Genomic DNA, 16,025 nt, shown 5'->3' with positions numbered 1-16,025 from the left:
GCAACAATATAAACGTGCATGAAAACAATGCATATACACGGGCATACAAAGCTATGAACAAAGACTTACACAATGCAGTTGGCAAAAACAGAGAGTTTGATGACCGAATAAGCGGTTGCAAAGATGATCTCACGGAATCAAAGAGGCCAACGTTGCTTTGTCTTCTCGGTTTGGAGAACATGCAAAAACTGGGCAAAGAAGTTTCTGGTTTTTTCTCTCTGAAAACTTGAACGTGAAAATAAAATGGAGAAGATGAATGGGGATATATTTATAGACCCCTTAGAATGTTAAAAGTCGAACTAATCTGGGCCATTGGCCAGATTCCGTATCAGATTCGATGGCCAGGGACAAATGAAATGATAGTACCATAAAATTGACAGGCAAACGAACGTGGGCAGGGTTCCAAAGCACTCAAGTACTTTGATTGGCTAATACCCGACTGACGCGTGTCCACACTCGAGTGTATTTGATGGTACAGTTCCCAATGGGAGTAGTTCAAAAGTTTCCTTCTCATAGGATTCAAACTAATACTTTTGAGGGGGCAAACTGTTACACCCAGATTTCGAGACCAGAAATTATGACCTCGAAAACTGGACTTGTCAAGTATGAGCTCGAAATATATGAAATACATTTTATGGTCCTGTTGTAAAACCTCCAAAGTAAAATGGCAATCTCGAAGACGTGCAGCCTCGGGATTCTTTCTAGGCTCGAAATGACATGACATCGGGATACATCCGTTATTGAGTGCTTTCGGATTGAGCAGCCTGAGCTTAGGAAGTGCAAGCTCGAGTATGATAGCCTCGAGAGTATTTATCTGCTCCGAGCAGGTCTTGGAGTAAGATGGCAAGTTCGTAACAAGTCCGTAAGTCTTGACGGTCACGATGTCGATCGCTAACCTCAAAGATCCGATGAGTCACCTGAGATAACCCGTTGTATGTGTGAACATATTTATTGCTGTAAAATCCCAATATTAAAGGGATATTATTTAGTTTGTTATTCATTCCCGGGTCTTCGGGGGATGTTTCCTTGTATATAGAAGATATAGCATTTAATGTCATTATTTAAATTGATATACAGAATATCTTCCCGAAATATGTGGGAACGAATCCTGTAACTTTCCCTATAAATAGAGAAGGAATGACCACTTGTAAGGGGTTTTTTTTTTATATCTTGAGAGAAAACTCTGGGTAATTCATCCTTGAAGAATTTTCAGAAAACTCTAAGTCTTAATAACACAGACTCGTGGACTAGGCAGATTTAACTGCTGAACCACGTAAAAACCTTCTTGTTCCTCTTTACTATTCGTTCGCATCGTAGTTTATATTGTTTAATTGTTCTGCTATTTAAGTTGACGAAAAACGGCGTCAACAAAATTTTATTTAAATTATAAAATATATGATTTTATTATTTTTAAATAATTATCATTGTAAAATATCTCAAAAATGTCTTATTTTAATTTGTTTAATCATTTATTCATTTAATTTTATTTAAATTTAAGTCACGTATAAAATCTACTGTTAAATACAAAAATATCCTATTAAATAAAAGAATATTAACGGAAAAAAATAAAAATAAAAAATTTCAAACAATTATATACACATATATATATAAATGAGAGCTTCAAGGAGATGATATGGCACTCTAAAATTACTCCAAACTATTTTTTCTATTTTCTCCTTTAATCTAATTTTTTTATTCATTTTTATTATTAATATCTATTTTTTCTATTTTCTCCTTTAATCTAATTTTTTTATTCATTTTTATTATTAATTATTTAAACTTTATTTTCTTAAATATTTAAATAAGATATTTTTTTAATTAAATACCTAATAAACTAAACAAAAAATAAAATAAAACAAAAACTACATTAAACGTTTTTTTTAGAGATTTTTTGAATTAAATACCTAATAAACTAACAAAAAATAAAATAATAAAAAAACTACAAATATATTTTCTCCTTTTATCTAATTCTTTTATTCATTTTTATTATTAATAACAATTTTTTCTATTTTTTCCTTTAATCTAATTTTTTTATTTTTTTTTATTATTAATTATTTAAACTTTATTTTTTTAAATATTTAATTAAGATATTTTTTCAATATATATATAAAGGAGAGCTTTGAGGAGATGATGTGACACTCTAAAATTACTCCAAACTATTTTTTCTATTTTCTCCTTAAATCTAATTTTTTTATTCATTTTTATTATTAATTATTTAAACTTTATATATATATATAAAGGAGAGCTTCAAGGAGATGATGTGGCACTCTAAAATTACTCCAAACTATTTTTTCTATTTTCTCCTTTAATCTAATATTTTTATTCATTTTTATTATTAATAACTATTTTTTCTATTTTCTCCTTTAATCTAATTTTTTTATTCATTTTTATTATTAATTATTTTAACTTTATTTTTTTAAATATTTAAATAAGATATTTTTTTAATTAAATACCTAATAAACTAAACAAAAAATAAAATAAAACAAAAACTACATTAAACGTTTTTTTTTTTTATATTTTTTGAATTAAATACCTAATAAACTAACAAAAAATAAAATAATAAAAAAACTACAAATATATTTTCTCCTTTAATATAATTTTTTTATTCATTTTTATTATTAAAAACTATTTTTTCTATTTTTTCCTTTAATCTAATTTTTTTATTCATTTTTATTATTAATTATTTAAACTTTATTTTTTAAAATATTTAATTAAGATATTTTTTTAATATATATATATATATAAAGGAGAGCTTCGAGGAGATGATGTGACACTCTAAAATTACTCCAAACTATTTTTTCTATTTTCTCCTTAAATCTAATTTTTTTATTCATTTTTATTAATAATTATTTAAACTTTATATATATATATAAATGAGAGCTTCAAGGAGATGATGTGTCACTTTAAAATTACTCCAAACTATTTTTTTCTATTTTCTCCTTTAATCTAATTTTTTTATTCATTTTTATTATTAATAACTATTTTTTCTATTTTCTCCTTTAATCTAATTTTTTTATTCATTTTTATTATTAATTATTTTAACTTTATTTTTTTAAATATTTAAATAAGATATTTTTTTAATTAAATACCTAATAAACTAAACAAAAAATAAAATAAAACAAAAACTACATTAAACGTTTTTTTAGATATTTTTTGAATTAAATACCTAATAAACTAACAAAAAATAAATAATAAAAAAACTACAAATATATTTTCTCCTTTAATCTAATTTTTTTATTCATTTTTATTATTAATAACTATTTTTTCCTTTAATCTAATTTTTTTATTCATTTTTATTATTAATTATTTAAACTTTATTTTTTTAAATATTTAATTAAGATATTTTTTAATATATATATAAAGGAGAGCTTTGAGGAGATGATGTGACACTCTAAAATTACTCCAAACTATTTTTTCTATTTTCTCCTTAAATCTAATTTTTTTATTCATTTTTATTATTAATTATTTAAACTTTATTTTTTTAAATATTTAAATAAGATATTTTTTTAATATATATATAGGAGAATTCTGGCGTCCCTCACAGGATTGAGTCCCACCATGTAGGTCCCATTATTATTCCAAGTGTCAAAATATGATAATTGCAAACAATTTATATATGTATCATTTTGACCTTTTGTAACTAGTAATGTGAACCGAGTGAGAAAAGTTTGTTTAGGTGGCAATGAAATGTAAGGGTAATACTGTAAATGAATGTGCACAGTAGTGTACATAAGAGGGTAATATAGTAAATTTTGTTGAAATATTGAGCTATTTACGAAATTGGGTACGTAATAGCTTTGCTGCTACTAAGTGATTAATTATAGAATATACGAAACATTATTATAGTGGAACGTAACAAAACCTGATACCATTTGACTTGTTTTTATATAATTTTTTTATTAAGTTTCATTATATAAATAAGCACATTCTAATAGAGAAAAAATATTAAAAATACCTTTCTAATTAATTTTTTATATTTTTCATTTTTCTATTTTAATTTTTCTTTGAGAACTAGAGTAGGTGAAAGTGAGAGTGAGATTTGTTATTTGTTACTTAAAAGCTCGACAAGTTGAAGATCATTCAAATGAGAGACCAAGTTATTATCAATCGCAAAGTGACAAATTATTTGCTTCTTACGTCTTTGTCTGAGGTAAACCAACATATGAAAAAATAATGATAAGACATATTTAGGTAGAATGTTTGAACATGGTATATTTACATGCAATATTCAAAATTCAATATATCTCATCAGTTTGGGGATGCAGTGTGTCCCCAGCAACAAACTCATGAGCCATTCCTTCTAATCGAATCAAACTACAACCAGCACTCTTCTTCACCTTCTTCGACTCCCTCCACCTTTTCATCTTCATCACATCCTCCCACTACTCTACGTTCACATACACGCTTGCCATGATCGAATACACACTGCCATCGTCCAGTTTCAGCGGCATCACATGCTCTGTTGCTTTTTTAGCAACAATAACATTCCCATGAAGCCTACAACCTGATAGTAGCCCACCCCACACGAACACATCACCCCCATTGGCATCTTCCTGATCATCTTCATTGCTTCTTCTATCAGACCAACCCTCCCCTGCAAATTAGCCATGCACCCATAATGTTTTTGCTATTGATAAACAATGTACATAGATTCCATCTTATTGAAGAGCTTTCTCGCTTCATCTACTAGACTTGCATGGTTGCAACCCACCAACACTCTTAGAAAGCTAACCCCATCTGGCTTAACTTTGGCTTCTATCATTCTAAAGAAATAGTTTAGTGATTGCTTGCCAAGACCGTGCATGGAAAACCCAACGAGCATTGCATTCCATGTACACAAGTTCTTGTCCAAACTCGAGTCAAATATCTTTTTAGCAATTTCAATGCAGCCACATTAGGCATACAACTCGACCAATCATGTAGTAAAGAAGGAGTCTAGACGAATCCCATTTGTGCTAATGCAATCGTGTATAGTATAGCCTTGTTCTAAATCCCCCAGCTGGGCACACGCAGAGAGAACCAAGACCAAGGCAATGTCATCTGGATGAATTTGCAATTCAAGAATTTGATAAAAGAGTCAAATTTTCTCCTCACACTAATTACTCTGCGCATAACCGGCTAATATGGTACCCCATGAGAAAGTTTCTCAGGTGCATTTTGTCGAACAATTTACGGGCACTCGAAATTTCACCTGCTTTGACAAACACATCGATTAGAGTGTTGTAAGAGACAACATCCCTGTGTTGAGGGTCCTCATCGAATACTTGATACGCGTCAGAGAGGCAGCAGCTGACGGGGTAGACGCGGATGAGGGTGTTGGAGACAAAATAATCTATGTTGAAGCCAAACTTGAGGAAATGGGAGTGAAGAGCTCAGGGATGGAAATGGTGTCGGTATTTCCAGGGCCTAGCTGAGCGCAGACGTTGAGGACGAAGGGGAAGGTGTGAAATTCGGGAGGGAGGGAGAGGCGGCGCATGCGGTAGAAGAGGAGGAGAAACTGTAGCAGTGAGGAGAAAAGAGAGTGGGCTCTCATGATGTTGTTGAAGGAATATGTAGATGGGTTTTGAATGAGGTTGAAGAGAGAGAGGACATAGCTCAATCCGCCATTGTTATTGTTGTGAGAAAGTGAAGTTGCAGAGAAGAGGAAAGTGGTGAGCAATAAGTGGGCATGAGAGGAAGAGAGGAGGCCGGTGACGATGGAATGAGTGTGAAGTTGATGGAGTTGTTTGAGAGTAGTGCAATGATTCAGTATCACTTTGCTAACATTGTTGCTATTGTTGAAAGAAGTAGTAGCTCAAAGTAGAATGAGAACAAAATACCCTTTTATTTTTGGGGTTCCCAATCCCAGTCTTAGTCCCACCATGGTGTTTCAGTTGAAAACTCCATGAATTTTTCTTGAACTAGTTATTCTAATAAGATCACTTTAAAATCGGGATATAAATTTTTTGAGCCTATATTTGGGTGTTTGGAATTAGTAAAAAATAAACAATATACATTTTTTTGGAAAACGGTAGTTGGTTCATTTCTCAACTAAAAGGGTATCAAAGGGTATATATGTATTTTAGCATAGTTTGACCCAAAAGTCATAATCCAACCGTCCACCCTATATCCAATGGCTCAAAAATGCATGAAGGATTAAATCCTTCAAATCTAACTGAGGGACTAAAGAAGCCCCCATATATATAAATGAGAGCTTCAAGGAGATGATGTGTCGCTCTAAAATTACTCCAAACTATTTTTTCTATTTTCTCCTTTAATCTAATTTTTTTATTCATTTTTATTATTAATTATTTAAACTTTATTTTTTTAAATATTTAAATAAGATATTTTTTTAATTAAATACCTAATAAACTAAACAAAAAATAAAATAAAACAAAAACTACATTAAATGTTTTTTTTAGATATTTTTTGAATTAAATACCTAATAAACTAACAAAAAATAAAATAATAAAAAAACTACAAATATATACTACATAATATACTAATAAAATAAAAATTTTGAAGCGGTATATAAAAGATCATATGGTGTGGTGATATATAGTTAGTTTGGGAAAAACATAGACACTCTATTATGTTAATCTATATTTATATATTATGAGTAATCTATATATAATAATAAATAAATAAATAATCTATCTATTTTTATTTATAACCTGTTGACAAAATACGAGATCCAAATGTCAATTTTTAACAATAAATTATCTAAACGAGTAAACACAAGGTCCACGAGTTAATTTTAAAAAAATAAAGGGTCCAAACGGGTAATCGGCTAAAATACAAAGTTCAAAATGGTGTGAACCCTTAAGTAAAACATAAATTATATATATTTATATAATTTACTTTCTATAAAGAATTTTTAACACTTTGAATAAATACATAGTCCAAAGGTTAATTTTTAAAAATAAAGAGTTAAAACGAGTAATCGGCCAAAATATTGTGTTCAGATAACCGATCTATCTATTCCTATTTTTAACATTTTGACAAAACTTGAGGTCCACAAGTTAATTTTTAAAAATAAAAGTCCTAACGAATAATCGGCTAAAATACAAGGTTCAAAATGATGTGAACCCTTACGAAAAACATAAATTATATATAATTTAATTTTTATAAATAATTTTTAACCTTTTGAATAAATATATGGTCCAAATGTTAAATTATAAAAATAAATGGTCAAAATGGTAATCGGCCAAAATACAATGTTCAAATAATGGATATATCCAATCATATATTTAACATTTTGACAAAACACGAGTTCTAAAAGTTAATTTTTAAAATTGGGTTCAAACAGCTAATCGTCCAAAATAAGTCTTACACAAAACATAAATTTCCATATACATAATTTAGATTATTTATAAAAAAAATTACGTAAAGCGTATAATAATGATAATAATAATAATAAAAAATAAAAGCACATGTAAAACAAATTTTTTGAACTTTGTTTTCGGTATTTTAATTATTCAGAATTTTTCAAAACTTTGCAAGAGGTTTGATATACAATGGACACTATTATGAAAAAAAAATTGTGGTCAATACACCATCACGTGTCCATATAAAGAACATGTTGTACAAATAGGGTGAAAAAAAATCCATATCGTAGCAATCTCCTAAAAGTATTTTAAAATATGTATATTTTGTAATAATTACAAAATACTGAGCGAAGCGCGGTTATGTTTTCTAGTTTTTTATATAATTTTTATATAGAAAAATATAAAGATTTCAAAACTAACTCTAATTCTTATTTCAAAAAGAGAAGTGTCCTTCATCACCATCCCACCCTAACCCCAAAAATCTAGCCGCCCCAAAATTAGATTTTACAGTCAACAAAATCAGTAGAAACCCATAAATTTTAAGAACAAAATACCAGTACAACTTAATATACAAACCCAGAAATTCAAAGTAGAAAATACTAATAATGTTCAATCAATACAAAAAAAATTAAGAGCAAAGTACCATTCCAGTAGAATATTTAGAACCATTCTCAGAAACCCAACAAAACCACCCAAATACCAACCCCAAATTTTAGTCAAATGGAAAGACCCACCTCAGAGCCACCACCATTTTCATCATTCTACTTCGATGCTGGAAATGGAACAGTCTCACCTCCGAAGGTGCTGGAAATCGAACAAACCCATCTCCGAAGGCCACCTGTGGGTGATGCCGAGCACGAATAAGGTCGAGCTGCGAATGGACCTTCGAGAACATCAGAGATGGCAGGATGCGAACAAACCTCTGAGGATGGTGCGAACGTAGATCTGGCACCTCCCTTCGACCTCGATCCCTCCATCCCAGCCGTCCAAATACAGACTAAATCTCAAATATGCCTCCATTGAGTATCGATCCGCCAATGTTGATGAGTCGAAGCCGAGCACATATGGTGCTCATCCCAGCCGCAGAGATAAGTCGAAGGAGAGAGAGGTTGGGGGAGATGAACGTTATTTTTTTAAATATTCTTTTAGGTTTAAAATCATGTTTTTTTTAAAAAAAAAATATCTATTTCGATTATACTTTTAATTATTTTTTAAAATTTTAATTTATTTTTTAATTAATTAAATTTATTTTTAAAATAATTAAGTATTTAAGACGTGATCTGATAGAATATTTCCACGCGTGTCCTCGCTGATACTTAACGAATCTAGCTGGTATTTAAGTGCCAAAATGTTAAGATGTAACGAAAAAGTAACGTTGAGGGATTTTGACATTAAATTTTTTTATTGAGAGTATATGTGCAACAAGCCTAAAAGATTGAGAGAATATACTGCTAAATAAAAAAACTATAAAAACGAAGAAAAGTTAAATACCTATATTTTTACATAAATTTGGTATAAAAGCTATAAAATTAAAGATTATGGTGTTTGGATCCTTAAATAAGAAATAGTTTTTTATTTTTAAAAGCTAAAAATTATTTTTTGAAAACAAGTAAGGGTATTTGAATTTATTTTTAGAAGATAATTTTAAAAGACAAAGTTACAAAAAAAATGAAAAAAATGTTGTAATTTGTTGTTCTCAATAAAAAATTGTCCTACTTTTCTTTTCTTCTCACATCGTTTTTTAATTATTATTATTTCATATTATTTATTCTCTCATCACTTTCTATCACATGAGTTTCTTTCTACTCACTTTATCTCTCATCATTTTTTATCTCCTTATTTTTTTTCTTTTATCACTTTCTCTGTCGTCATTTTCTCTTTTCTTACTTTCTATCTTCTCATTTTCTCTATCATCACTTTTTATTTCCTCATTTTCTCTCTCATCGCTTATCAATGTGATGCACACAGGACGAGAAATTGGAGGGAAGTGCTCCCCCCGTCCCCGTTCCCATTTATAATTTTAATCATCGTCCCCGCCTCATCCCCGCTTATTCCCCATCGGGGACAAGGTGGGGAATCCTAACGGGGAACCCATTTATTTAAAAAATCAATTTTAAATTAAAATTTTAAAATAAAAATAGTAAATTATATATAAATTAAAATATTGCACAATATTTATGATTTAAAATACTAAACATTATCCCAAATAAAATTTAAAATATTATAAAAATTACTGATATACTACAATAACACATAAAGAAATATATAAAATACATTTAAAATATTAAAAAAATATATAATAATTTAAATGGGCCCCATTGGGGCGGGGAGTGTCATCCCCGCCCACGCCCCATTTAACATTCAAGAATTGAAAATTATCCACGTCCTCGCCCTGTTCCCCATTTAGACGGGGATATCCCGCCCATTAGGGGCGGTCCCTGCGGAGCCCTGTCCCCATAGGGAAAATGTGCATCCTTACTTATTATCTCATCATTTTCTCTCTCATCACTTACTATATTATCATTTTCTCTCTCATCACTTTTTCTCTCACCACTTCTCTCTCTTCACTTTCTTTCTCATCAATTTTTCTCTTCTCAATTTCTCTTTCATCGCTTTCTCTTTTATCAAATTTTCTCTCCTTACTTTCTCATTCCTTATTTTTCATCATTTTTTCTTTCACATTACTTTATCTCATTATTTATTATAAATTTTAAAAGATTTTTCTCTTTGTAAATATATTTATTAATTTTTAATTTAAGATTTTTTTTTAAAAAATAAAAAATTATTTTTCGAAAACATTAACCAAAAACCTCTTCTTTTTTTAAAACTATACAGTTTATATTCTCATTTCTAAAAACACAACTTTGAAACACAAATTACAGAAACACAATATCAAACAGGCCTATTGTTTCCCTTAGTTTGGTGTAGAGGAAATTACACCAAATATGAGATTTTTTTTAAGATTTGAAAAATATGGCAGTTTTTTTTCCTTAAGTTTCTTAAGACTTTTTTTTATTTATTTACAGTTTTATGGGAGATTTTTTCCCATATGTTTGTAATATTTTATTTGTATACCATATTCTAATTTTATACAATTTTAGTGGCTAGTTTTAATACATTTTTAGGTTATTTTTATAATTTTAATCTATTTGTAATATTTTTTATTATTTATATTTTATAAAATATTTTTTTAAAGCAAAAACTAAGACCTTCTTCACCATGATTTTTATTCTCATTTATTCTTCTTATTTTCTTCCAATTTTTATCTTCTTCAATATTTTATCCGCAGTAATCAGTTACCACTATCAAAATAATCTTTTTTTTTTGTTTGATGTGGTAGTAATGATATGCCACTGTAAAAAAAATTTAGTGATATGTGGTAACCGGTTACAACTATCGAAATCATTTTTATGTTTTAAGTGATGTGGTGGTAACTGGTTACAACTATAAAAATAATTTTGATTTGTTTAGTAATGTACCATTATCAAAATACCAACTGAACTGTAACTGGTAACTTAGTCAAATCTAAAGAAAAAAAAACAGATAAGAAAAAAATATAAATTAAATTGATCATGAAGGTAATGGTTACAGCTAGGCTTGAAAAACAAATATGAAAAAAAATATTCAGTTGCGATGGTAACCGGTTACTTATCCAGACCTGGAAAAAAATTAAATCCTAACAAAAAATCTAAACTGATCATAATCGTAACTAGTTACAGTTCTGTTTGAAAAAAAAATTAGATATGAAAAAAAAAATCTATTGCGATGGTAACCGATTACTTATTTAGATCTGATTTTTCTTTCCAGGCCTGGAAAGAAAAATCAGATCTAAACAAAAAAAAAATCAAAATTAATCGTTATCGTAACTGGATACAGTTAGGTATGAAAAAAAATCAAATATGAATAAAAAGAATCAGTCGTCATTGTACCTGGATACTTAAACAGGTCTGGAAAAAAAATCAAATATGAAAAAAAAAACTAAACAAATCGTGATAGTAACCAGTTACAGTTAGGACTGAAAGAAAAAAAAACAAATCTAAAATGCAAAATGAGATTTAAAATGCAAAATCAAATATGAAAAAGAAGATGAGCAACAAAAAGAATAACATTAAAACTAGAAATAAGAAGAAGAAAAAGAAAAATCAAAGGGCAGTGGAGCTGCATCATCATCGTGGGGTGGGGGGCTGTGTTGCCGGCGGAGGTCAACGGTGACGTCTTAGGAGGCTGAGAGAAATAACCAAATAGAAAAGGAGCGAGAAGAGAATGAGAGAGTGAGAATTTTGTGTAAAAATATAATATTCTATTTTTTATATTTTATAGAATTCCAATGTTTTAAATTTTTGTTTTTTACAAAATTCACAAATAGCATTTCATTTTTGTCAATAAATATAGAAATTCATCTAATATTTTCCATATTTATATTTATGTAAACTTCTCTTTGTTATATACGTGGTCGATCCATGAAGCTGAACTCTTGACCAACAATTTAGTCAGTCATCCTTGCAAAATCGATCAAAGATCTCCAACCGCTTTGGAAAATATAAACACGAAGCTACGCCTCCCTTTAAAGCTTATTCCCCGAAACGACGTCGTATCTAAGCTTAGCCGGCGTCTTTTACACGGAGGACCGGACACCGTGGAGGAGCTCCTAGACCGGCGGCGCACATAGTGAAGAAAGACAAATCCCTCCACGACAACAAAGAAGACGAGCTCGCGAGGCGAAGGAGATCGACCAGCACGCGCTGGGGGGCACTGAGTCTCTATCGAGACATTCTCCGGACCCGATTTTTCATGTGGTCTGACTCGAAGGGCGTGCTGTGGTCCGGAGGGAATTCGAGCTTGCCCGCTTCGAAACGGATCCTGAAAGCGTAACCCGTTTGCTCATCGGAGGCCGTGATGCTGTGCAGTCGGCTATAGATAAACTCGTCGAGAAGCAGAAGGAACGCGGTGGTGGAGATCGACGGTGATTCTCGCTTCGGGAGTAATTTTGGGGATAATGTGTTTGTTTATTTGTCTCTGAGAAGAGAATATTATTTTGGGGATAAATTTCTAGCTTGTAATGAATACAAACCATTCTTAGAGCTCGAAACTTTTGTAATAATGATGATTTCTTATTTCTTTGAGTTGAGTATAATATGAATCATTACTTGAATTGAAAAGTGGCCCAATTGTCTATTATCATTTAAAATATATAGAAGAAACTTTATTTCCGAACCCAGAATGAAAGAATTTTGCAAAAAGATCAACCCGTTACAGCTAATCAACTGCTACTTACTGCCCCCGGCAGGCACAGCATTCATAACTCAAATGTCAACCCCATTTACTATACTGCTGCCCCCTCAATGTGTGGTACACACTCGTCGAGATCCGCGGCTAAGCCAAAATGTTTACCTGCAGGTGTTTGAAAGCATTCGGAGTCACCATGGTCCTCATCAGTAGGCTGCTCATGATCTTCTGGAATGGGCCGTGGTGGAGACGAGAAGTCTAAGCACATTCCCTGTACAACTTGTTCATATGAAGAAAAATCTTCAGAGGTCAGTTGGTGATACTCCACAAGCTGAGTCAGGCATTGGTTTTCCCTTATCAGATTTGCATTTTCGTTTGCCAATCTGGATTTTTCAGCTAGCAATGCCTCCAATTGAAGTCTCACCTACCAAACCCACACCACCATTTTTGTCAAACAATAAGTAATCATTGCACAACCATAATCAAATTATTATTGTCAAACAACAAGTAATCATTTTACCAGATCATCTTCTTCAGGTCTTATCCCTTTGGCAAATCCATCTCTAAGCCTTCTGTTCTCCTCCTCCAGCAGCAAGCACCGCTCTTGCATGAAACATAAATCTGACTTTATTGACCTCATTTCCCTCGCAAGTAAAGCTGCTTTTGTTGCCATGGTAACTGCTAGCTGTTTAGTAAAAGCAAATAACAACTAATTTCAGCTCCGGTATAGTCTATAATGCCACTCATTTGAACATAAAGAGAAAAAAAGACCAACGTTTTTGGCTTTATTCAGCTTTCCATCTTTCGGATCCTTCTCTTTTTCATCTTTTGGCCCCTCTTCTTGATTCTCTGAGCAATGGCTGGTTTCGTACTTTCTTTTCAATCCTTTGTTGGGACCTAACTCATTCTCTTGTTTTCCAAAAAGTTCTTCCTTGTTATTGGCTGACTCCTCCAAGCTACTGTGGAATAGTTCTGTTAAGGTGGGTGGTTTAGCTAGATCATTAGCTCCCTATAGAAAGAGGACAGAAGAATTTACCAAGTTAAAAAAGTCCTCATAAGTTTAACTTAACTTCTAGTTGAGGCCATCATTAGCTCCCTATAGATACATGATTGAACTTCAATTGAATAAATATGATAAAATAATAATTAAAAATAAAAAACCCATCTTAAAATTGATTTATTTTCTGGCACCACCAAAATTTAAATCCCAACCTGAAGAGCATTGTCCAAATGGTTAGATAGCTGAGACAGAGTGTGAGCAACTGAGTCAAACCCTCTCATCAAAAGCAATGTGTCATCTTTCAATCGCTTTGCACGTCCAGAATCTTTATCATTCTACAGAAATAAACTTTAAAAATAATGAAAAAAAAATTCTCATATATTTGGTCCAATTTTAGCACATTAATTTAAAAATAAAAAATCACCTTTTGGGCTCGATCATCATTTGGGGGAAGTTGCCCGGTTGAGACTTTGAAGTTATGATCCTCAAGAAGCGCGTCTACGCGGCCATGGAGGGTATTCCAGAATCGTATGTCTGAAGAGGGACTGGAGATAGGAGAACCCATTAACAAGCGAGGTGATTCCTGCAAAAGCAAATAATTTGCTTAGTGAGAAAACATATTGGTTAGCAAGTTTGATTAAAGCGAGAAGAGAAAAGAGATGAAGTAGAAACCTTGTTGAGGTGGGTAGGTGAGGGTGTCTCCAAAGACGCTGCCATTAGAGTATGACAGAGATGGAGATTTTGAGAGAGAGTGTGAATATCAGGCGTGTAACGACTAGTTTGAAGGAGCTTGTGATAAATGGGAGAGTTTAATTTAAATAGATGGGGTCGAATTAAAGGTTAACGTTCAAATTTCTATCTAATCTAGGAAGAACGGATCTGGTCCACTCCTTTTAAGATGAGAAAAGTGACGTGGATTTTCAACGGATGAGGGACCCACTACTCCATTTTACTTGATTAGATCATCAAAGCAAAATTAATTAGATTACTGATGGGAACCAAACCAAGCTTTGATGGTTTTAATGCATCAAGATATTGGTCAATCAAGTATGTTTTATTATTATGTAACCCCCACCCCCGCCCCCGCTATTGTTACTGACCCTTGTTTCTATTATTCGACCAGTAAAACTATAAAAGCACTTAACCGGATAATTGCTTGAAATACTATTATTGACTAAAAACTCTCCTTTTCATCTATAAATACTTAATTATCGACTCTCCTTTTCATTTATTAATACTTAACAATGCTGGTTCCATAACAACATAGAAACTTAAAAAACATAAAATTTCCCAAATTGAATTGCATATGAAAGAAAGATAAGAAAGACCATGACAGACAAAGAAACCCATCAGGAATTGCACACCATACAATTTATTTTACTATCAAAACATAATCAATTCTATAGAACGATCTAAATCAACAAAAATACATATCAGTTAAGAGATTCATGAAATAACGTACATATACTTATATAGATCTATGGTGAATAGTGATAACACCCTAGAATGCAAATTGAGAATAAATTTCAAATATCTGCATGCAGAAAAAAGGAAATTCGCAAAAAATAAATAAATAAATTATTAAGAAAAAAGATATATATGTTGAAGCATAGTTAGTGTACCTGAGAAGTGGCGAAACCCTAAAACTTTGGCAAATTAAGGTGTCTGGAATAAGAAAGGAAAAGAAAGTTGCAGTTGCTGAAAAAAAAATTTCCAGCAAAAACAAAAATTTGTATGATTGAGAGGAGAGTTTTGGAGTTTGATTGCGTGCGCCGAAGAGCAAATGATGAAACTATTGAGTGATACCCAAAACGAAAGAGAATGAAAGTGGAGAGTAGGTGTGCGTGAGGAGGATATTGGAGGGAAACTAATCATTAAACCCTCATTCTCCAAATTTAAAAATTAAATCGAGACCCAAAGCCTAGTCACTACCTTCTTCCATTTCCAATAAAATGACTATAATACCTCTTTCTTTACATCTTGTTTGCCTTCTTGCTCACTTTTGTGGGCCGGGCCTCATTTTCTCTTCTGTTGAGTTCGTATAGTGTCATTGGATTTAGATGGGGATTTTTTTAAAACTATCCATTTTTATTTTTATTAATTATAAATAGTCACATATTTTATTTTTATAATTAATACTCATAATTAGAGACGGAGTGATTAAAATATTATTAATTTACTTTTTTAGGCTTCTAGTTTACATTTATGAATGTATCATTTACATTTTCTGCTTGTAATTTACATTTCAAATCTTAGTGATTTAAATTTTAAAAGATTGTGGTTTACATTTTAAATAATTGTAGTATACAAACTTTTGGTTTACATTTCAAAACTTAGAAATGGTAAAATAGGCATTGTTATTAAAAAAATTAGGTATTAATTAAGAGTTTTAAAATTTTAGGTAAAATAGAATGAGCTAACTATATTTAGGTATTACATATAATTTGTTTGGATGGGTCTACTCCCTCTTTGATACATTATAAAGAAAATGA

The 16,025-nt window shown here is 31.0% G+C and overlaps 1 protein-coding gene and 1 pseudogene across 3 annotated transcripts; both read right to left on the bottom strand.

The window, feature by feature from the left end:
- Positions 1 to 4,187: 4,187 nt before the first annotated feature.
- On the bottom strand, positions 4,188 to 5,886 carry LOC133814355 (pentatricopeptide repeat-containing protein At5g61800-like; annotated as a pseudogene).
- A 6,573-nt stretch (positions 5,887 to 12,459) lies between these two features.
- On the bottom strand, positions 12,460 to 15,438 carry LOC133791954 (uncharacterized). 3 transcript variants are annotated; one of them, XM_062229864.1, is made up of 7 exons: positions 15,156 to 15,437; positions 14,206 to 14,485; positions 13,958 to 14,116; positions 13,746 to 13,868; positions 13,309 to 13,542; positions 13,054 to 13,218; positions 12,460 to 12,957 (listed from the first exon to the last, which is right to left on the bottom strand). In XM_062229864.1, the coding sequence occupies exons 2-7, from the start codon at positions 14,248 to 14,250 to the stop codon at positions 12,631 to 12,633; spliced, it is 1,053 nt and encodes a 350-aa protein (XP_062085848.1). In that variant the 5' UTR covers positions 14,251 to 14,485; positions 15,156 to 15,437; the 3' UTR covers positions 12,460 to 12,630. The 3 variants fall into 3 exon arrangements, with proteins under 3 accessions (XP_062085848.1, XP_062085851.1, XP_062085854.1); XM_062229867.1 differs by having other exon boundaries at positions 14,206 to 14,322; XM_062229870.1 differs by lacking the exon at positions 14,206 to 14,485 and having other exon boundaries at positions 15,156 to 15,438.
- Between the last annotated feature and the right edge of the window lie 587 nt (positions 15,439 to 16,025).

Source organism: Humulus lupulus, chromosome 1, assembly GCF_963169125.1.
Source record: "Humulus lupulus chromosome 1, drHumLupu1.1, whole genome shotgun sequence".
Classification (NCBI taxonomy): domain Eukaryota; kingdom Viridiplantae; phylum Streptophyta; class Magnoliopsida; order Rosales; family Cannabaceae; genus Humulus; species Humulus lupulus.
Note: the sequence above shows the minus strand (reverse complement) of the source record. Positions and strands in the feature narration are given on the sequence as shown.

Bases quoted from the DNA above. Each gene is read 5' to 3' on its own strand.
- LOC133791954 (XM_062229864.1), bottom strand. From the start codon at position 14,250: ATGGCAGCGTCTTTGGAGACACCCTCACCTACCCACCTCAACAAG. The intron at 13,543-13,745 runs GTTGGGATTTAA...CTCTTTCTATAG, and splicing joins ATTTGGACAATGCTCTTCAG to GGAGCTAATGATCTAGCTAA. The intron at 13,219-13,308 runs GTTGGTCTTTTT...TTTACTAAACAG, and splicing joins AGCTGAATAAAGCCAAAAAC to CTAGCAGTTACCATGGCAAC.